Consider the following 23,626-nt stretch of genomic DNA (forward strand, 5'->3'; position numbering starts at 1 on the left):
GACAATTGCGCCGTGAGGCCGAGGTCACGCAGTGCCACCCTCTCGAACGGGTATTTAGCCAGGTAAATGCGATTAGTTTCGTTCGTCAAGGCTACATAGTCTCTCCAGATCGTGGACTCGACGCGTTGTCGTACACTTTCCAGCTCGCCTGCAAACGTGGATGGATTATCGTCGAAGAGCTGTTGCAGCTGAACTCTGGCTGTGAAATAACTGCTTTTCAAAAACACCATGGGTATGCTCCGTCGTGTTAGCTCATCCGATAAGATCTGCAGCATGATGCGATCGAAGTCCGAATCCCGTGTGATGCTCAGTGAGAGCGTGGAGACGGGAGCTTTCTTCTGCATCCTCACGTCGGCCATGGACCCCCGAACCGCTCCTGTGCGAGCATCGTAGTCGAGCAGATCAGATGCGATCACGTTCAGGACCGATTCGTAGTTGATAAGATCGGGACTGTGCTTGAAGTGACGCTCGTACAAGCCCTTGACGCTCGGGTGCTTTTGAAGTTCGCCTCGAGACAGTCTGCTCAGTGCATGTTCAGGTATGTGCTCCAGAGCTTTCTTGGCGTTTCTCAAGAAGTCGCCGTACTTGCTGCTGCTGCTGCTGCTGCCTGAACCTTTGAGCTCGACATCTCGAGAGCGCTGATGAGGGGCTATACCGACTACTTCCCACGACGTCTTTCTTCTTTTCACAATGTGTTGAGGCTGCCGTTGCATGAACTGGAGAGCCTTTGCTCGCTTCGCTTTCGGTATCGAAAACGGACGTGCATCCCGACCAACGCGACTAATGCTCTTCGGCAGCCCCTTGCTAAATCTAACCACAAGACGCTCCATAGTCACACATGCACACGCACGTTGCACGTACGATCGTCAACTCTCTCTCTCTCTCTCACTAGTTGGGGGGATTTATTTTCATGCCATCCCTGTCCAAATCGCTGGGTTTTACACGAACCGTCTCCAAGTGTGCTGGATTTTATCCATTTGCGTGCACACACACACACACACACACAACACCGAGGCTTTGAGGCGTGATGTGAAATATACTTTACACATAAAGCGCCGTACATGAATCTTTCGTATAATGCCAGTGTGTGTGTGTGTGTGTGTGTGTGTGTGTGTGTGTGTGTGTGTGTGTGTGTGTGTGTGTGTGTGTGTGTGTGTGTGTGTGTGTGTGTGCGCGCATGCGCGCGCACACACACACATGCATGAATACAGGAGTTATTCAAACTGTACCTTGTAAGTATAGTCATTGCAATAAGTGGAATATTCATTGCGCGAGCAGTGAATGGCTAGGATGGGGCGTTGGCATGCAGCAAGAAGCTTCTCGTACAGTGTGAAAATCAGATTGGATTTGATGCACTGGCCGCCAAACAGAGTGCTCAGGTAGCGTCTGATGTTGCTCTTGTCCGTGAAGCGAAACAGATAGAGAAAGTTGGCATTGATCTTCATGTCTTTAATGTTATCAAAGCTCTGCGACAGGAAGAAGACGTTTAGCTTGTAGTGGTGACTGTACATGGTGAAGAACTTGTACAGGCACTCACGCTGATTACCATGCTTGAGCGACATGACGCGGATGTCGTCGATGATCACGTACGTATGCTGCTCGATTTTCATCTCTTCGATGCTCTCGGGCAGGGTGCTGTAGTGTTTGAAGCTCTTCAGCCCCGCCAAGCGATACTGCTCGGCGGGCGTGTTGGAAATGATCACCAAACGCTCGGGCTGCACCTTGTTCAATAGCTTCATCAGGAAGTAGGACTTGCCCATGTTACTCTGACCCAAGAACATCACATTCTGCCCCCACCCGCGAAGGGCAGGTATGATTTCATCGAACCAGTCCTTTCGCTGATACTCGATCCCGGGAATGACAGGTGGCGAGTGCGGATCATGTCGTGCAGATGCAGGTGCAATAGCCGGAGATGGAGGGGGAGGAGGGGGAGGAGGGTAATCGCCCGCACTGCGTCTCGACGCAGTCGAAGAGACAGGCCGGCGGCGTGAGAATAGCGTACGGAAATCCATGGCTCTCTAGCTGTAGGCGGAAAAATGTAATCAAATGTTGAACGAAGGGGTCATGTGCGCTGATGATGCTGCTGACGAGTTGTTGCCGATGCTCGCTCTGTTCAGATTCTCCCGTATCTTCCTTGCAAAGGGTGTGTCATGTGTGCTAGCAGCAGGAGCGGTAGCGGTGAAGGTGGGTGATCTTCGTCGTTTGGATGAAGACCTCGACAGTGTTCCGCGGATTTTTGATTTTATTCTGGACTTGGTCTTGCTTTTAACCTTTTGAAACAACCGTCTGCCGGTGGATTGCAACTGCTCGCTCACGAGACGCTCTGCTCGCTGCTTCTTAGTCCTGCCGGTCCTTTTGGTTCGTCTACCACGCACGGTGCGACGAGATGATGACGATGATGATGATGACGATGGCGATGATCTTTTCCGCTTGGTGCGCTTGCCGGGTGACCTTTTTGCATGCTTCACATGTGTCTGACGTTTTCGACGTACGGTACGAGTCTTGGTACCATCGCCAAACACTTTGTCCACCACGTTGTCACCCACAGAGGCCAATGCACCCATGGCGAGAGGGATGCCGATGGACTTCAGCAGCGGTAGACCTTTCGCTAGCAGGGCAGGTGGTATGGACAGACCGCCGCGTTGCATGAGCGGATCGCGAGCCATCATCATCTGTCTCTGAATAGCATTACCACCGAGACCGTCATTATCTTTACCTTTTCCGTTCATCAGCATAGGGAGTAGAGAGAGTCCAGCTAAAGCCCAGGGAAAACCACCACGTTGCATAGGCAGTTCATTTTTGGAGGGTTGTGACATGCGCTTCTGCAGCTCAGCCGGACCGAGTCCGAGCAGGTTACCGATAAAGCCAAGAAAGCCGCCGCTTTGGCGATGGGTGGTGCTCAAGTCACCACCTTTCACAAATCGCTGTTGCGTCGCTAAGTCACCGCCATCCATCGCTCGCACATTGCTTCTTCCTTGCTCTAGTGCAGAGAAAATTCTTCAAACCATCTCGCTCTTGATGCCTCTCTCCTTGTCCATGGTGTACATGTACTGATCCATGCAGATCATGTTGATCTTGATGGATGTGGACGCGTGACTGGGTACATTGATGGGCGAGTTGGCCACAGCGGCAAACTGATAGTCGACTGTGAGATTACCACGAGCTTTCTGATTATCCACGTGTCTATCCAAGTTCAAGTTGATCGGTATCATGAAGAAGTTGTTGCAATAGTCCGACGCGGTGATGGGTATCTCCATACCTCCGTAGGACTTGCCCAAGAACTCGCGGACGAGGTTGTAGCCGCGCAGGTAGGACGACCTGTTGTAGTCGTAAAAGTAGGTACCATCTTCGTTCTGACTACACATCCACTCGAACTTGAGCGGGCTGTCGAAGAGCGTCTCGTCGTTGAGCGTGATGCGCAGCTGTGAAATGTTTGCATGAATCATGGCGAGTCGGTTGGACGAATGGGTGGGATTGTTCGTTTTCAGAGCAGGCTCGTCTCTGCTTTTTAAATCCGTGAAGAAGATGAGGAATTTGCGTGGGATGTCGGTGTTGTGCAGGAGTTCAATGGTTCCCGCATCGTCCGTGATGCTCTTCTGGGTTTGTCTGGCACCCCACGTGTGGAAGTACAGTTGCTTGGAGAGACGCATCTGATCAGTGTAGGTGCGATCCATGCGATACGTAGGCACGACAAGCTCGAGCTGAGTGAGCTCGATCCTAACGTCACCTACGCCACGAGCGCTGTTGTCACCACCTCCATTGTCGGTCAGAAGCACGTATCGAGACATCTCGGCCGGTGGGAGATCGAACTTGATCTTCACCTGCGTGTTCGGCGGCAGCCACGAATCATCCACGTTGAAAAAGGGGATGAAGGGGCGCATTTTGTACTGGAAATGACCCGATTGCGTGCGTATGACATTCTCCTGAACAGTGTTGCTGAAGCTTTCCGTGTCCGAAATGGGCACCGTAGGTTTTCGCTTCAATGCGTTATGACCATCGAAGTCATCGCCATCCGAGTCGTTCGTGGCAAACGCAAAGGCGCGTTTGCGCTTCACACCGTATCGATACTCGCCCAGATGTACATCCTTCAGCGCATGTCGTGGGTCCAGCTTCTGAAGTCCGTACAGCTCAGAGTCGGAATACTGGAGTTTGGATACGTCGCTCTCCAAGAGGCTTAGCACGTGTTGTATATCCTGCATGTCGGTGATTTTGCTTGATTGCGTCACCTCCGTGCCATTCAGCTCCACCCTGAGGTTCTTGTACCAGGAAAATGCAGGTGATGTGGTGCATATCCAGTGTTCGTAATCACGACTGTTGCCACCGTTTCGACTGTCCTTGACGGTGTATTTGAATTTAACTATGAAGTAGCTCTCGCTCAAAGCCATAAAGTTGGGCGATGATATGTCCAGTTCATGATTCAGGGACGGCGGTGATCGATCTGCACTGGAATACAGCAAAACGCTGCGTCTGCCTTCTAGCATGGAGTACTTTTTTTCATTTCTTTCCTGGATACTGTTCTGCACCACCTTGGCGTTGGTGAGCAGACCTTTAAACGATTCGGGGATCGCCGGAGAGACGAGCGTCTGCGCCATGCTTGTTCTCCTCGCTTGCCTTTACATATGAGGGGGAAATATTTTCACGTTGGTCGTCCAGAGAGCCGTCCACAAAGTCGCGAGCCTCCTCATAAATACCCTTCAACTTGAGATGCTCCTCGCTGGTTAGCACTCCGTCATGCATGCATGCACCCAGTTCTATGGTGAAAGCGTCTTCGGCCTTATCCCATCGCTGTTGAGAGAGTAGGAGCTTTTTCTGCATTCCACGTTGCGAGGATACGCGCTTGCTAACGCATCCCAGAGCCAAGCTGGTCAACGTGCTCGCCAGAGAGAGCCCGCCAACGATGCGCTTATCCACATCGGCAAACACCGTTGTCTGACTAGCACTGAGAGCAAGCTGAACACCGAGAAGCACGGTGAGTACTATGTTTCCATGTGACAAGCGTTTTTCCACAGCAGCGATCTTGTTTTTCTCCAGTTCCTTTCGGTCTCTGATTTTTCTCAACAGCTGTCGAAGATGATCCACTCGGAACTGCTCGACGGCACTTCCCGTCTCTACAGGCGAGAGGTTCGTCGGTGTTGCATTGCTATCGCTGCTGCTGCTGCTGCTGCGGTTGCTGCTGTCAAGATCCATTGTCGACTTTACTATGCAGAGGAAATATTTTCAATGCGCATGTCCAAATAGATAGGATAGCCCGTGGTGATCAGCTCACCGGTGTTAAACTTGAGCCAGAAAGTCATCTGACGCACGCTCTCGTTTCGAAGCATGTTACGCTTGTCTTTCTGAGAGAACATGTAGTTGTTCACACCGTTGAGGGTTTGCACGAGAAACGTTTTCACCACTCTCGAGTCCATGTTGTCCTCGTACTCGATGGATGGTGCAATCAGATCCGTATAGAGGAGAACCAGTCTGCGTCCAACGGTGAGGTCCACGGCATGGGGGAGGGTGCGCACACCGCTCATGTCATAGCGAGTCTCGATTGCACCCACCCCCAACAGGACACCCGGCGAGTCGTTCTTCAGCGTGCACAGCTTTCCCACAGGTGTGGATATCGTTAGTCGACTGGTCAACCGCGAGTAGGTGAAGACCACATCCTGATGTCCGCGAGTTGACAGAGCTGCATTGACGACGACGACGAGCTCCTCCGCATCCGTGTAGGTACCGGTGGTGATGGATACTCGATCTTCCACTCCACTCTCCACATTCGTCACATACAGTTTGTTGGTATGCTCGCTCACGTTCTCAACGTGCAACTCGAACTGTGCCGATTGCAAATGGAGCGTTTTCCTGCGCGTGTCGAGCTCCTTAACGTTTAGAGTGAAGTTGGGTGTGTACTGCCCGCTGCTCACCGCAAAGACGTTATTGGCAGCGGTGAGAATCACAGACGACATTCTTGTTCTATGGAAGAAAAAATATATCTTCTCTTTATTAGAGCATCATGGCATTTTGGGCATCTCATTTCCACGAGAGCGATTCAAAGATTGCATCTCAACGAGCATTGCAAGAGACCAGAGATGCTCTCCTGCAATTGAAGGTGCTGGTTGGTAATGAAAAAACCGAGCATACCATCGTGCACGATGTGCAATCTTTAAAGACACTCAAATTCGATAGAGAAGAAGCTAGCCAGCTGAGAAAGGAGGTGGAGGAGGTGCGCAAAATGAGGGGCCCGAAAGGTGAGCCAGGACGTGGATGGCTCGGGGGCGATCGTGCACCGTCCTTGCACGATGGCAGGGTGGGTGACTTTTTCCACAACTCTGACAGTGGACTCGTCTACGAAAAGCTAAACGATACCGAGTGGGTGGTTACTGCGTCACTGAAAGGGCCCCCGGGTCCACAAGGTCTGCAAGGAGTACGAGGAGAGCAAGGTCTGCAAGGGCCTGTTGGAGAAGCTGGACAACGTGGACCGCCTGGTGAGAGGAGTGCAGCTCCTACGGTGCGTATCGTGGAGGGTACCCTACCGGAAAATCATGCCAACACATCGCTCGTACTTGTGGAGTTTCCCTTTGAAAAATCACTGGATGGAGGTACTATCATACCCGTTGGACTGTACATGCTGGTGGGATACCCCGCAAACGCAGAAGAGCTTGGAGCGAACGAACAGCGCTACTGGATCTCACACAAGGAGATACCTCGCAAGAACAAGTGCACACTTGCGTTCAGGATTCGCCCCATTCATCATCACCAAGCTGTGCTCATAATGGATGATACCATCACAGGAGTATACAAAAACTTTCGCATTTACAATTCATATCGTTTCATTTATCAAGAACATTGATTATGTTTCTGATGATGATGATGATGATGATGATGCTCATGACGATATTGATCATCAATTACAATGTAAATAAATCAGTGATACAAAAAATACAAATTGCATAGTGCAAAGTAAAATGTTCCCTGATCCGCCGTGCTGCCGGCACTGTCTCACGGCTACTCGATGTAGCTCGCGCTCGTAGCACGCGATGATCTTGTTGGCAATGGCAGGTTGCATCGTGATTACCGCCTGCTCACATATCACGATCAGATGAGCGAGGGGGGTGATGAGAAGTCCCAGCCTTCCATCGTCAATCCAACGCTCGCCCATGATTGCGAATATCCGCTCCAGGTAGTGCGGCAGCAGTGCGCCTCCATCCGCCAACACTTGCTCAGAAAGCAGCACTTGCGTCGCGGCAATCAAGTCGACCCTGCGATCCCTGGCAAGGTTACGAGCCAGTCTCCAGATCACCTCCAGACGCTCATCTTTTGCCACCGTCTGGAGGTCTTCGACGGGGCACAGGCCTTTCAGAGCCACACAATGCAGCAGCGATCGGAGCACGCAACTACTCTCATCGTGCTTGCTCAGCAGCATCCAAATACCGATGTCCATAGCGTTCATGATGAGGCGGACAGAAAGTATAGGTTGTTCACTAAACTGTAAAAGAACAAATGAGTACCGGACAAACGATCATCGTGATCTTATAATATCTCGATGTGATCAAGGAGACGTGGATGGAACAGCACCAGTCTTCTTCCTCCTTTTCGCGATCGCACGGGGCTTGATCGCGGCGCAGGAAAATCTATAAAGAGCACATCGCAGATCGTCCGGTAGCGAGTCAACATGCCTGTCACTGCCACAGCCGTAAGACTCGATCAGGAGTCTCATTGCGTCGTTCTGCTCCCTACAGAACTTGTCAAGGTTTTCATTCAATCTGGAGGACTGACGGCGTGTCAAGGGCTTGGCATTGATCAAGAGATGCCGCAGCCAAATGTCAGAAAACTGTCTAGGCATGCAGCTGACGAGTCGACTGGACCGTGCCCATGACACGTTGCTTTTCGGTAGATAAGATCTCAGTGCCTAACAGGCTGCTTTATCCTCATGACAGATGCAGCTCAGAGCGATGGCATAGTTCAGACTTTTATAGCCGCTGTCCTTCTTCATGAACTGCAGCCGCTCTTGAACACCGTGAAGCTGCACCTGCACTCCCGTGCGCTCCATGAATCTAATCAGATGCTTGTCCACAGCACTCAGACGTTCACGAGCGGCGTACGATCTCGGGAGTACACAACGATCGAAGACGTTCACTTCGGCCATTAAGACGTTACCCAGCACCAGTCCACAAGTCGTACACACGTACTGTCCTTCATTCACAACCTGATGGTTGTGCCAACACTTTTCCTCGTTCGGAGGCGGTGCAGGCGAAGGCATTTTCTTCATCACGAGGTGAGCGCTCGTGGCCTCAGTATGCATGTGCTTGCATTTTTTCCATCACGAGGTGAGGCAATTGTCCACAAACAGCTTGAGACAATACCTCCGTGCACATTTGTTCTCAAACTAGTACAAACGCTCTTTCAATCCTGTATGCTTCCACCGAAAACCTCTAAGCCCTTACATGTACATGTACAACACAGTCAAGCACTTTTAAAAAGTAACTACACGGACAGACTTGACACCTTGTCTTCGGCATTGTTCTACCTGTCCGACAAGTTTGTGCATGACAAGTACTCGCAGACCGTGAATAGTTAGCGTAGATCCATGCACTTGAGCGCACATCACTTCACCTTTACTCAAACACGACGCTAGACGGCTAGCTGATGCATCGCATCATTCATTCATTTCAGATGTATCGCAGGTGATCGTCTTCTTCACAGGGCTACATCCTGAGTACATGTACCTCTCTTCGAGTAGCGCGCAAGTGATCGTCTTCTTCGCAGTGGTACCTCTCTTCAATTTGTCATTGCCGGCTAACCTGTTGCTTCATGCAGAGTCGAGCAGGATTACAACGGTGATGGATTGCTTTGCTCGTGGAGTATCAGGTTTGGTGGTGGTGGTGGTGGTGGTGGTGGTGCTCACCGTGATACTCCAGAGAGAAAGCAGAGTTTGTTACACTAACCTGCTGCTGCTTCATGCAGAGTCGAGCATGTTTACAACGGTGATGCATTGCTTTGCTCGTGGAGTATCAGGTTTGGTGGTGGTGCTCGCCGTGACACTCCAGAGGGAAAACAGAGTTTGTTGCACGCACACAGTTTAACAAAATAATGATAAAACAGAGTTTGTAATAAAAATAAAAGACATTTCGTGGATACAGTTTCAAAAAATTATTGTAACAGCACAACAAACACTTTTCAAAGTTACAGTCACACTTTTCAAAGTTAAAGTCACACTTTCTTCAAAAGTTATGGTAACACAGGTAGATCGCAGTACACGGGTGTTACACGTGATCTGGTAACACTATTTGACGGATGTCACGGTAAAGTAATCAAGGTCAAACCACAAATTGACAGGGTCAAACCACAGCCTGTCAAAAACATGACAAGGTCACTTCCGGGTCAACTTTGTTCTCAAACCCTCCTGTTACCTTCTACTCTTGTCACACCATTCTGATGATTTCATGATGAAGATTCCGTTTTTTCACAACCAGCTGACATGTAAAACTATGCAAAAATGAACTTGACTTATACCGGCTTGCACCCGTTCCATACCTCTTTGGACAAACCCAGGATACCTTAGTAGGAGTGCTCTATTTAACCAGTATCTGCTCAGTAACAAGACACACCTCTATTGTTACCAACTTCTGCCTCTTTCCATAAGCTAGTGAGGGACAAGGCCCAGGTGAAAGATAAAGCAAAGCAAATCTTAACTCACTCGTTCCGGCGATGTCAAGAGCCCGACTTGGAATGCTGCAAGTTCCTTCTCTCGTCTGTGCGTGAGTGCAATCAGATTTTGTGTTTTTGAGCTGGGCATTTCTGATAGAGAAACAAGCAAAGTAAATAATTTAAACTGTTAGGAACATGGATGGAAGGAAGGAGAAAACGACCTGAACATTGCCTGTACACAGGCTACTGTCAACACAGTGGCCCATTGAAAGCCGTCCAAGTGGACTCCCATGTCCAAGACTTATCACCTTCAGATTCTAATTATGTACCAAGTACCCTTGCTGGCCAACAGGATTTTGTGTTTATAGCTGTACGTTAAACAGCGTTTTATCAAGTTCGACAACAATGAGCTGGATATATTGAGAGCAGATTCACTATCCTCTCCCTCGTCGCAACCCAACCGAACTCAGGTACCCAATCCCTGATGGGTCTCTTTGTGATGGGAATGATCTTCAATGAAATGTAACACGTAAAGAAAAAGGACCTATAAATTACTACGTCCACTTCATCCCCACCACATTTGGGCTCTGCGGCCGACCACGAACATTCCCCACAACAGCAAAAAGAGGTTCGGAGTACTGCAAATATTTTAATTCCTTCTGACAGCTGTTTCGGCCATCAGAGACCTCATGAGAGAAGGTAGAATGTCGAATGATTCAAAAAAGAAAGAAATCACCTATTTTATACTGACTCTTGAAACAAGATGGCGCGTCAAGAAGCGCGCATTTGATACTCAAAGTATGGCTCAAATAAGGTTTGAACTCAATGAATAGTTGTTATTGTTTGCAGGCAACCTGCCTACACTCAAGAGAGCACTGCATTTCACACAAATCCATTAGAGGTATCGTTTCAACGTTTCGGTCTTCATGACCATCATCAGGAATGAAGAGGACATGAAAAAAAACAGTAGTATAAAAGAAGGAAGCAAAGCGCGGAACCTATAGTGACAGCGCGCGTAGAGAAGTTAGAGAAGTTAAAAGCACGTCGTGGCAAGTGCATTGCTACATTAATAGTTGATATTGTTAAAATCATAGGAACGTCAGGATAGAGGGGATAGTTATGCCGGATACTGCAGCGCAGCACAGCTAGAGACGTCATGCGAGTGACCCATATGGCATCTACTCCATGCACTCCATCACCATACTGCACCGTTGGCTCACTCATTGCGCATCGCCTTTTCAAGTGCCGTGTGCTGCTGCTTACTTTCTTCTTACGTAATTCAAGTTGTGTGCCGTTCAAGCAGCAGTGGAGTGGAGAGGAGAAGAAGAGTGAAGAAAACAACGTAGTGCAGTGTCATGGAGCCAAGGTCCCATGGGCGTCCCGCGTGACAGCTGTGTGCGTGTGTTTTTCAACACAACAGCCAACAATTCTACAATCATGACTGCGTACTAGTAGTATGAACGTGAACTCAGCTGGACGCGCACGGAGTGAGCCGACGGTGCAGTATGGTGAGGGAGTGAATCAAGTAGATGTCAGATGGGCCACTCGCATGACTACTGTATCTGTGCTGTGCTGCAGTATCCGGCATAACGATCCCCTCTATCCTGACGTTCCTGTGATTTTAACAATAACAACTAATCCTTGAGTTTTACACCTTATTTTCACACTTTGAGTATCATGCGCGCGCTTATTGACGCGCCATCTTGCTGCAAGTGTCAGTATAAAAATTAATAGGTTATTTATTTCTTTGTCAAGTCATTCAACATTCTACCTTCTCTGATGAGGTCTCTGATGACCGAAACAGCTGTCAGAAGGAATTAAAATATTTTCAGTACTCCGAACCTCTTGTTGCTGTTGTGGGAAATATTCGTGGTCGGCCGCAGAGCGCAAACTTTCCGCACCTGAGCCTTCCAAGTTGGAAGGTTGTTGGTTTGCGCTTCATAGATGTGTTGGAGCTAGGTGTCAGGTCGTCAAATGTCTCAATATCCTTGTCATTTTCATGCCTCGTTGTCGCACTATCTGACTGTATATTATCTCGTTACCTTGGTGAGCTGTTTGTCATAACTAGTAACTTATAGGTCCTTTTCTCTTTATATATTACTATTGGCTCAACATCCGAGGTTTAATAAAATGTAAATCAAAACAGAAAGGTCATGTTAGTAAGGTCATTTGTTCAACCACTTTCCAAAGCAGGCATGGCTGCACAGTGTCCTCTTTCATCACCTGTATAAGAGATCTGCGTACATTCAAATATGGTCCCCACTTCTGCGAAACCAGGCTGAGGGTGAAAATCATTTTCTTTAGAAAAATGATGTTTTGTAAAAAGGTTGTGCCGCGTGGGTGCTCGGGTGCAGCGAAGTGGCACCAAAGAGAATCTCGCTTTTTTGAAGAAGGAGCAGTCATGGCAGGAAGGTTTTCAGCAGTCAGGGAAGTCAAAGGACTTCCAGTAGGATATTCCCTGCTACTCCTCCAGTCACGACGAAGAGTATTTGAGCTGACCGAACCGATTTCGTCTCCTACACTCAAGGATGACGAACTTTCTGCGCTAGCTGCTGCTGCGGAAAATGGAAAAGAAATCGTCTCCAGTTAGAGTCGTGATGGCGACAACGAGCAGAGCCTGGACGACATCGATCTAGCCAATCGAAGTACGGAGGCACTAGCTGTTGCTGGGCCTCACGCAAAGCGAAAACGCGCAGCAGAGCTGATGCGTTTGCAGCAAGTTCACGAGGAAAAAAGTTGCAAGAGCAGTGTGAAAACTGTTTTCAATGGAAGTCCTTGGCGATGAAGTGCCACTGAATGCCAGGCAAATGAGCGAGCAGATTGAGAGGCCCCCACTCGAGACTTTCCTCACTAGCAATCTAGCTGCACCGGAACAGCGTGCCAAGATTTCACTTGCTGGTCAGCACCAAGCAGACACTGCAGCACGCCAGCACACTATGTGAATACTATGAACAGTGGGACAGCTTGAAAGGCCGTATTCTTGCTTGTTTCTGAACAGTTGTACTAGATTCACCCTTCAAAAAGTACCATGATGTCAACTGGAGTCAGGTTTCCTTGTGGTGTGTCGCGCCAGAGCACGCCAGGACATGTATTCAGCCCCAGGATGTGCTGAGTGAGGAGCAAAGTAAATTCATGCCGAACTGTCCATGGCCAATACCGCCTGCAGCACCAAGGGGCCACAACAAGCCTGCCCCCACATATCTACCTTGTTTTGTCATGCAAACAAAAATCATCCATGTCTCCTCCTTCAATCTGGTGGACGTGGATCTCTCTTCATTTATTTCCTGTGATAACGATTTATAATAGCTATAAAGAGAACAAATTCTGCTGTCATCGCCACACTACAACAAAGTCATGAAGGTTTACCAAAATCGATTTTCTTGTCACAATCATCAGTGGAAAGCCGTGACTGAAGAATAACCATGCCAAATCAATAATTTATATACATTCAATAATGTGTTACGAGAACAAAACAAAGTGCTAAAAATAGAATGAGGGAAGGTGAGACAATAGAAGTAAAGTGAGAGCTAAGTGCAACAGGGGTGAGGAACGAATTGCAACGCTAGAACTGTGTAGTGAGACAAACAATCATGCTGTGCACCTACGAAAACAATCTTAACGCAACTACATGTTTCTTCTGCTTACAAAGATCAGGCTTATGCAAACGAATACAAACAGCCTCAAGTACTTTCAACTGACTAGCGTACCGTGCACGACAAAGAAGAGAAAAACTAAAATCATCATACACATGCAGACACTTAGGGTGAGACAACAGATGAAGAAAAACGGCAGACTTCTTACGATCACAATCACCATCCGATTCCTCGTCTCCACCAACCGCAACCTCGTCCCCCGTCTCATCTTCCAACTTGTCCTCAGTGTCGTCCTCCGTGTCATTCTCCTCATCACCACCGATCGGTCCCAGGCTCGCTTCACATTGCTGAACCTCTGTTCGTTGACTCCTCCTTTGATCTTGATGGTAATTTGATACCATTGTTGTTGTTGTCATTGTTGTTGTTGCTAAATCTTCTGTTCCCAGTGTCTTCGCCGGTGCTTGACATCCAGTACTGTAATAATTCATTGAATAATTAGCCGTTGATCGTCTAGGTCTTTGAATGTTGATCGTGTTGTTTTCTCTGTTGAATTCCGTTTCCTTCAGCCTTCTTTCTTCTTGTTCATGTTCAGTGCTTACCTCATCCATATTTGCCCGTGCCAGCGACACCACAGACTCAGCCCCAGCACTGCCGATGGCAGATGCAGGTGGCGGTTCTGGGGGAGGCAACGGCAACGATGGCGATGGGGGCATCACCATGATCACCTCGCCGCAGCGTCCACTTTGGTCTTGAGCTGGATGTTGTTGTGGTGCACTTTCTTGTGTTGTTATGGTGCATTGTGTCCATCAAGATCAAAGGAGGAGTCAACGAACAGAGGTTCAGCAACATGAAGCGAGCCTGGGACCGATCGGTGGTGATGAGGAGAATGACACGGAGGACGACACTGAGGACGAGTTGGAAGATGAGACGGGGGACGAGGTTGCGGTTGGTGGAGACGAGGAATCGGATGGTGATTGTGATCGTAAGAAGTCTGCCGTTTTTCTTCATCTGTTGCCTCACCCTAAGTGTCTGCATGTGTATGATGATTTTAGTTTTTCTCTTCTTTGTCGTGCACGGTACGCTAGTCAGTTGAAAGTACTTGAGGCTGTTTGTATTCGTTTGCATAAGCCTGATCTTTGTAAGCAGAAGAAACATGTAGTTGCGTTAAGATTGTTTTCGTAGGTGCACAGCATGATTGTTTGTCTCACTACACAGTTCTAGCGTTGCAATTCGTTCCTCACCCCTGTTGCACTTAGCTCTCACTTTACTTCTATTGTCTCACCTTCCCTCATTCTATTTTTAGCACTTTGTTTTGTTCTCGTAACACATTATTGAATGTATATAAATTATTGATTTGGCATGGTTATTCTTCAGTCACGGCTTTCCACTGATGATTGTGACAAGAAAATCGATTTTGGTAAACCTTCATGACTTTGTTGTAGTGTGGCGATGACAGCAGAATTTGTTCTCTTTATAGCTATTATAAAATTGTTGTCTCCGCGTCGATTATTTGCAGATAACGATTTAATGTTTTTTTTCGGATTTTTAACACAATGCCCTGCTGTGTTTGAGTTATTTTGATATCACTATGAGTCCACCCAAACCTGTAACCTGGTTTTCGCAGATTCTGGGCCATATACAATAAGCATTCTCATATTCAAAATTCTGAAGGACGCCTCCCGCAGCTTCTTTATAAATAATTTGTTTGCAGGCAAATTGCCTTCACTGAAATGAGCAGTGCATTATCACAAATACTAGTAATCCAGTAGTAATCCATTCTCATACTAGTCACTTGAATTATGAACTTACTGTTGCCAATGCCAGCGCTAATTGCTCTCATGAAATTCTTGTCTTTCCTGTGTGACCTCATTATGGCTGCCAGCACCGACTGGAAACCGGTACTTCGATTGTTGAGCAGATCATATTCCCGTTGCGAAATATGGTGCTCAGCAATGTCAGCCATGTTGGTGCGCTTCAAAAACTCCAGCTCATTTATCTCGCTCTCATCTTCATCCTCATCATCGTCCTCTGACAGATCCTCATTATCATCTGCCAATTCGTCTAAGACCACACTGCCTAAGAGTACAACAGCAGAAAGACATACTTCATATCAAGAACATAGACAGAATTACTTTTATGCCAAACCTGGTTTGGACCAGTTTTTGACTCAAATATCAAATTCTTGTTTTCTGAGTTTAAATTGAGCAGTAGACTACCAGGAGTTCTCAGAAAGCATTAGGGCTTGAAAGTCCTACGTCACAGCCAGTCCAGTGGCCATGACAACTCAGACTTATGGATCAGCTAGGATCCTTTTTGTATGGATTTTACACATTTGGGTGGCTCTCCTACGCAGCACAGTGATACATCTATTCTAAGTGACTACACTGGGCTCTCCCGGACAGAGCCCCACTCCTGGTATAGAAAATGTCACACCTATTGTCATGATTATGCAACACGAGGGGTCCACTCATTACATCCTATACTTCGCCATGAGCAGAGTGTATACAAAAGTGGGTAATTTAGGTTAGATTTCGACTTTCGACGACTTCTGAAATCAACGCTTTCAAGCACGATTGAGATTGGCACAAGCACAGAGAGAGGAATGGCAGCTGAAAGCACAGAGAGAGAGGAATGGCAGCTGAAAGCACAGAGAGAGAGGAATGGCAGCTGAAAGCACAGAGAGAGGAATGGCAGCTGAAAGCACAGAGAGAGGAATGGCAGCTGAAAGCACAGAGAGAGGAATGGCAGCTGAAAGCACAGGGAGAGGAATGGCAGCTGAAAGCACAGAGAGAGGAATGGCAGCTGAAAGCACAGAGAGAGGAATGGCAGCTGAAAGCACAGAGAGAGGAATGGCAGCTGAAAGCACAGAAAGAGGAATGGCAGCTGAAAGCACAGAGAGAGGAATGGCAGCTGAAAGCACAGAGAGAGGAATGGCAGCTGAAAGCACAGAGAGAGGAATGGCAGCTGAAAGCGCAGAGAGAGGAATGGCAGCTAAAAGCACAGAGAGAGGAATGGCAGCTGAAAGCACAGAGAGAGGAATGGCAGCTGAAAGCACAGAGAGAGGAATGGCAGCTGAAAGCACAGAGAGAGGAATGGCAGCTGAAAGCACAGAGAGAGGAATGGCAGCTGAAAGCACAGAGAGAGAAATGGCAGCTGAAAGCACAGAGAGAGGAATGGCAGCTGAAAGCACAGAGAGAGGAATGGCAGCTGAAAGCACAGAGAGAGGAATGGCAGCTGAAAGCACAGGGAGAGGAATGGCAGCTGAAAGCACAGAGAGAGGAATGGCAGCTGAAAGCACAGAGAGAGGAATGGCAGCTGAAAGCACAGAGAGAGGAATGGCAGCTGAAAGCACAGAGAGAGGAATGGCAGCTGAAAGCACAGAGAGAGGAATGGCAGCTGAAAGCACAGAGAGAGGAATGGCAGCTGAAAGCACAGAGAGAGGAATGGCAGCTGAAAGCACAGAGAGAGGAATGGCAGCTGAAAGCACAGAGAGAGGAATGGCAGCTGAAAGCACAGAGAGAGGAATGGCAGCTGAAAGAACTGTTGAGTTCGGAACAAGACGACTGACGACATATCCAGACATTACAACGGGAACAAGTAAGTTAGTGGGAACGACATTTATTATACTAGTAGACGACGAGACAAGAGACAAAGACGAACGAAACGACTACATTGAAGAGTGAGGAAAAGAGAGAGTGAGATCAAGTCTAAACGGCAAGATAAAGGGCCTGGGTAGCTATGGCAAATATGGGCGCGCAAGTAGCTACCCAGGCCAATGGAGCAAAAGGAGACAAAAGGTGCGTACGCAAGGGCATGCAGGCCAGCTAGAAATGTACGGGAGGTGGTACCTAACATACCACCCCTCCATGAAAAAATCCCGCGTCCTCGCGGAGAGAAAAAAAAGAGAGGAAAAGATTTTAAAAAATGAACTGGAGGAGAAAACACACACACACACACATACTGCACGCGCGCATGGATCTCACGAAAGTGTGTACTAAAATGCACTCGTACAGATCATTCCTGTACTACTTATTGTGTGAAATAACAATTGGAGTTTGACGAGGAACGTGAATTACTAGTATTTTGCACGGCTAATACAGCCTAGTTACACTTTTGCTAAACATCCAAAAATTAGAGCGTGGCTCACCATGATCGGACCCCTAACTTGGTTATGTTTTACGAACACACGCGCGCGCACACACTACAAAAAATTCACGAAAATAAATTTGACGAAGAAGCATACAAAAAAAAAGAAAGAGAGAAAGGTAGCTGACCTGCATGGCTTGAACGAGAATAGACGAGGTAAGGTTGGCGTAGGAGAGACGAGGTTGATAGAGACGAGACGAGGTTGGCGTAGGAGAGACGAGACTGACATGGACGAGACGAGGTTGACATAGACGAGACGAATGGTGGTTGAGGACGGCTGGGCATGGGATGATCTCAGGGTCGTGGGTCGATCAATAATCGGGCGCCAATGTTGAGTTCGGAACAAGACGACTGACGACATATCCAGACAATACAACGGGAACAAGTAAGTTAGTGGGAACGACATTTATTATACTAGTAGACGACGAGACAAGAGACCAAGACGAACGAAACGACTACATTGAAGAGTGAGGAAAAGAGAGAGTGAGATCAAGTCTAAACGGCAAGATAAAGGGCCCGGGTAGCTATGGCAAATATGGGCGCGCAAGTAGCTACCCAGGCCAACGGAGCAAAAGGAGACAAAAGGTGCGTACGCAAGGGCATGCAGGCCAGCTAGAAATGTACGGGAGGTGGTACCTAACAGAACAGAGAGAGGAATGGCAGCTGAAAGCACAGAGAGAGGAATGGCAGCTGAAAGCACAGAGAAAGGAATGGCAGCTGAAAGCACAGAGAGAGGAATGGCAGCTGAAAGCACAGAGAGAGGAATGGCAGCTGAAAGCACAGAGAGAGGAATGGCAGCTGAAAGCACAGAGAGAGGAATGGCAGCTGAAAGCACAGAGAGAGGAATGGCAGCTGAAAGAACAGAGAGAGGAATGGCAGCTGAAAGCACAGAGAGAGGAATGGCAGCTGAAAGCACAGAGAGAGGAATGGCAGCTGAAAGCGCAGAGAGAGGAATGGCATCTGAAAGCACAGAGTGAGGAATGGCAGCTGAAAGCACAGAGAGAGGAATGGCAGCTGAAAGCACAGAGAGAGGAATGGCAGCTGAAAGAACAGAGAGAGGAATGGCAGCTGAAAGAACAGAGAGAGGAATGGCAGCTGAAAGCACAGAGAGAGGAATGGCAGCTGAAAGAACAGAGAGAGGAATGGCAGCTGAAAGAACAGTTTCTTTGACTAGCGCAGGTGTTTTAAAACTCAGGTATACACTAGGACACACACTCACACTCACACATGTACGCAGAGGCAAGCAAGCAAGGACGCATGCACACACACACACACACACACACACACACACACACACACGGATGGACACACACACATACACACATGCATGCATACATGCACACACACATAGACATGCACCCACACGTGCATACACGTGTGCACAAACACACACACACACACACACACACACACACAAACACACACACACACACACACACACACAACCTCAAACACACACACACACACACACACACACACACACAACCTGAGACACAGAAAAACACACAACACATAATAGCAAAATACCTGTTATCTCTCGAAAGTCAATTATGGTCAATGAGGAGATGTCAATGATTTGAAGTATATCCAGGCCTCGCAGCAGTCCAGGATAGTGTACTGCAAGGTAGAGTAGATGACCCAGTGTCCTCATTGGTAGCAGCAGTACCACCTGGATGGAATCCCAGTCGCCTTTGTAGATGACCTGAATTTGATTCTTGGAGAAGGTAAGGCGCTCCAGGTCCTCAATCACTTCACTTCGGATCCTTTGTTTAGTGTAGTCGTCAGGTTCTCCGTTGATGATAATTTTGACCAATGTCCTTATATCTCCTCCTGCAGGACACATGTAGATTCACATGCATGACCGCACACACAAACAGACACATGCTCACACACATACACACACACACACACAAACAGACACATGCTCACATACACACACACACACAAACAGACACATGATCACATACACACATCACACCCATATAGACATGTATTGTGAGTAATGTAGGTCTGCACACGCACATGCCCACCCAGACACCTAAGCCAGCAGCAATTCTGGTTGGCACATGGGTGGCGCTGACCTCATCGTGAAGATGGCTACATTTATATGTGGTCTGCACCACCTTTAGTAACTTCTGAGTCCGGGTACTGATTGCATTGATACAACAACTGCTTGCAATGCTTGAATTTGTGTTTTCCCGTCGACTGCACTTGATGTACATAGTGATTTCAAAGCACCATCATGCAGTGTTCTCTCTGTACAGATGCCTGGCTGATGTACAAGATGATTATGATTTGTATATCTACTATCACCAGCCATGCATCGATGAGTGCACATGCAGTAGCCATACTTAAACATCAGGTACACATGTACATGGTTGGTTTGAAATCATCCTGGAGCAGACACTATAATTGGTCTACCAGCCTGTGGCTGAGTACAGTAGTAGAATTTGTCCTACTTAGCCGTACACTTTCAATTAAACATGACAAATTTAGAGAACAGGATATTACAAACCTTTTCCTTCAACACGTGTGAGTGCAGGATCACTTCTTCTGCTCTTAGATTTGATAGTGATATTAGTCTCATTGAAGTGCTGCTTAGATAAACTGTCCAAGATAATTCCATCACAGTCAGCAAATGTCCTGAATTTGCTGTCCATAAAAACCGTGACTCGAGCATTGCGCAGATCATCTTCTGTCCATTCTGGTCATACACATAGTTGAGGAATTGATACGGAAGAAAGCACAACATACATTCGCCGTTAATTTGTTGCAAACCTGAGTAGCCAATACACAATATTGGGAATCAAAATATTCCTGATCCAAGAATTTAGCATCAAGGTGAATTCTTGGTCACACAAGGCGAATCTGAGCCGTGATATACCAGCATATGATTAGCTTCTGGTCAGCCTTGGTTCCAGTCAGACATGACCTGGTTTTAATGTGACACTTCCGTTGGTACTCAGTTCCTTCAAACAGCAGTATCGAATAAGACACTCTCGTCAAATAAGGCTGATATCGTAGAATGGCTAATTGATATCAATATTCACCTGGTGCAAGTTTGGGTTCAGAGCAAGAATGGATCCGTTGACTGTCCACTCCCTCTTTGGGGGGGTGGGTTGACCAGATCCGAATCCATGCCACCTTATCCGGATTCTAACAATCAAACAGGTCCAAAGACTGCGAATCCGGATCCCAGGCCCACGGATTTGCACTATCCAATATGTCCTAAATGTCCATGTAAGACATGCCCTACATACCTTACCTTCGGTGTCTGAGCTAGTATACTATAAAGAAGAGGCACCTGTGACGTGTGTTTGTCTGTGTGTTACGCAGAAGCGCTGCCCTGAGCACGCGAAGCGTGCGAACAGTGTAGCTAGCGGCCGCAGAAGCACTGAGCACGCGAAGCGTGCGAATCGTGTAGCTAGCGGACGCAGCCACAGAAGCACTGAGCACGCGAAGCGTGCGAATCGTGTAGCCACCACCACGTGCTGAGCACGTGTGCTGTTCATGTACTTGCTTCACCCGCATGCCACGTTCGGCCAGGCAACGCTGGCCGGGTGCTGCTAGTGGGTGTACAATTCTGTATGTGTGGGTGCATGTGCGTGTTCGTGTATGCATGAATATTGTAGGCCCATGATAAACAGCACCCCTCTTGCTTTAGTCACCTGTGCCATGGCTGCAATCATAACTCTACACCTTCCTCTTCCTTCAACACCACCTGAACATTCCACACAATTGCACCTACGAGCTGACAATAATATTATAATTATTATTACTGTAGCTATGCAAAAGACGTTACTTGAGTAACGTCTGACGCTAGCCAGGGTCATCACAGCTTTAACTTTGTGTGTGTTTGATTGTGCCATCGGCATGCCTCACGCTATCCCGTACCTGTGTCGTACCGTACCAAAGACAGCTGGCCACAATATTCAAATAGGGCTTTCAAATGCAAGATCATAACGTGAAGCAACTTGGAAGGATGAGTATGTATGCGATGTGTATCGGGGGAATGCATGCGATCGCCATAACACATGGCTGAAATGTTTATAGTTTCCAGAACTACATTTCTCGTCACAATCAGTGGGTCAAGATAATTTTGGCAAAACGCACCAAAAGGATAAACTACTGTTTTCGGGCCAATATACAGAGATGGCTATCTTTTATGTGCCCAACAAGCGTGGAAAGAAAATTCGCTGCAACTTTCATGTCAGCTGGGAGAATAGCGATTAGGGCACCACGCTCGCCATGGGCATGGCTGTCGAAGACTTGAGCATAACCAGATGGGAAAAATACCAGAAGAATGGTGTAGGGATTTTGAATTAAAGAGGCAGGAAGAACAGATCGAAGTAGTGTTTGCGACTTCGGCGATGACTTGTAAGAAAGGTTTGCTCCCCACACCGGAGCTCGCGCTTTTCCGCCGACTTTACTTGACACTTGACTGACTCACGACTGCCATCCAGAGCACACGAGAAGTCCATCGAACCTTCGACTCGGCAAACCTGCAAGAAAGCACCACTCCCTGCTCAATACACAGTGTTTCGGGGAATTCACCCCTCATCAGTTGAGCTTGAGTAGGCTGAAAAAGATTGTGCCTGAAGAGCACCACTTATATAGTGCTCTCCAGGCACAAACATCACCAAGGATACAAACTTACAGAGACGCTCTGTTTCCAGCGCGACAAACACCTCGTGAACACCGAAACACTGTGTATTGAGCAGGGAGTGGTGCTTTCTTGCAGGTTTGCCGAGTCGAAGGTTCGATGGACTTCTCGTGTGCTCTGGATGGCAGTCGTGAGTCAGTCAAGTGTCAAGTAAAGTCGGCGGAATAGCGCGAGCTCCGGTGTGGGGAGCAAACCTTTCTTACAAGTCATCGCCGAAGTCGCAACCACTACTTCGTACTGTTGTGCCCAGCGCGGGCTTGCGACTAGTTGGTTTGGAGGTGACAGCGTTGCGAATGACCGAGGGTCCTCGACGTCTGTCTTACCGTCCAGGAGCGACACTGACTCACGCTGCTATCTGGTGTTCACGAGGTGTTTGTCGCGCTGGAAACAGAGCGTCTCTGTAAGTTTGTATCCTTGGTGATGTTTGTGCCTGGAGAGCACTATATAAGTGGTGCTCTTCAGGCACAATCTTCCTCAGCCTACTCAAGCTCAACTGATGAGGGGTGAATTCCCCGAAACACTGTGTATTGAGCAGGGAGTGGTGCTTTCTTGCAGGTTTGCCGAGTCGAAGGTTCGATGGACTTCTCGTGTGCTCTGGATGGCAGTCGTGAGTCAGTCAAGTGTCAAGTAAAGTCGGCGGAATAGCGCGAGCTCCGGTGTGGGGAGCAAACCTTTCTTACAAGTCATCGCCGAAGTCGCAACCACTACTTCGTACTGTTGTGCCCAGCGCGGGCTTGCGACTAGTTGGTTTGGAGGTGACAGCGTTGCGAATGACCGAGGGTCCTCGACGTCTGTCTTACCGTCCAGGAGCGACACTGACTCACGCTGCTATCTGGTGTTCACGAGGTGTTTGTCGCGCTGGAAACAGAGCGTCTCTGTAAGTTTGTATCCTTGGTGATGTTTGTGCCTGGAGAGCACTATATAAGTGGTGCTCTTCAGGCACAATCTTCCTCAGCCTACTCAAGCTCAACTGATGAGGGGTGAATTCCCCGAAACACTGTGTATTGAGCAGGGAGTGGTGCTTTCTTGCAGGTTTGCCGAGTCGAAGGTTCGATGGACTTCTCGTGTGCTCTGGATGGCAGTCGTGAGTCAGTCAAGTGTCAAGTAAAGTCGGCGGAATAGCGCGAGCTCCGGTGTGGGGAGCAAACCTTTCTTACAAGTCATCGCCGAAGTCGCAACCACTACTTCGTACTGTTGTGCCCAGCGCGGGCTTGCGACTAGTTGGTTTGGAGGTGACAGCGTTGCGAATGACCGAGGGTCTTCGACGTCTGTCTTACCGTCCAGGAGCGACACTGACTCATGCTGCTATCTGGTGTTCACGAGGTGTTTGTCGCGCTGGAAACAGAGCGTCTCTGTAAGTTTGTATCCTTGGTGATGTTTGTGCCTGGAGAGCACTATATAAGTGGTGCTCTTCAGGCACAATCTTCCTCAGCCTACTCAAGCTCAACTGATGAGGGGTGAATTCCCCGAAACACTGTGTATTGAGCAGGGAGTGGTGCTTTCTTGCAGGTTTGCCGAGTCGAAGGTTCGATGGACTTCTCGTGTGCTCTGGATGGCAGTCGTGAGTCAGTCAAGTGTCAAGTAAAGTCGGCGGAAT

At 48.2% G+C, this 23,626-nt stretch overlaps 1 protein-coding gene across 1 annotated transcript in view; it reads right to left on the reverse strand.

The window, feature by feature from the left end:
- LOC135829740 (uncharacterized) overlaps positions 1-20,645 on the reverse strand; it is a 39,241-nt gene extending 18,596 nt beyond the window's left edge. Inside the window, exons 1-5 of the mRNA XM_065342130.1 lie at positions 20,632-20,645; positions 19,882-20,070; positions 18,894-19,196; positions 15,030-15,296; positions 9,677-9,777 (exon numbers count right to left, since the gene is read on the reverse strand). Of these exons, the coding sequence (XP_065198202.1) occupies positions 9,677-9,777; positions 15,030-15,296; positions 18,894-19,196; positions 19,882-20,026 (816 nt within the window). The 5' untranslated portion in view covers positions 20,027-20,070; positions 20,632-20,645. The remainder of the gene's footprint in view (positions 1-9,676; positions 9,778-15,029; positions 15,297-18,893; positions 19,197-19,881; positions 20,071-20,631) is intronic.
- Positions 20,646-23,626: the final 2,981 nt, after the last annotated feature.

This window comes from Sycon ciliatum, chromosome 13, assembly GCF_964019385.1.
Source record: "Sycon ciliatum chromosome 13, ocSycCili1.1, whole genome shotgun sequence".
NCBI classification, from domain to species: Eukaryota; Metazoa; Porifera; class Calcarea; order Leucosolenida; family Sycettidae; genus Sycon; species Sycon ciliatum.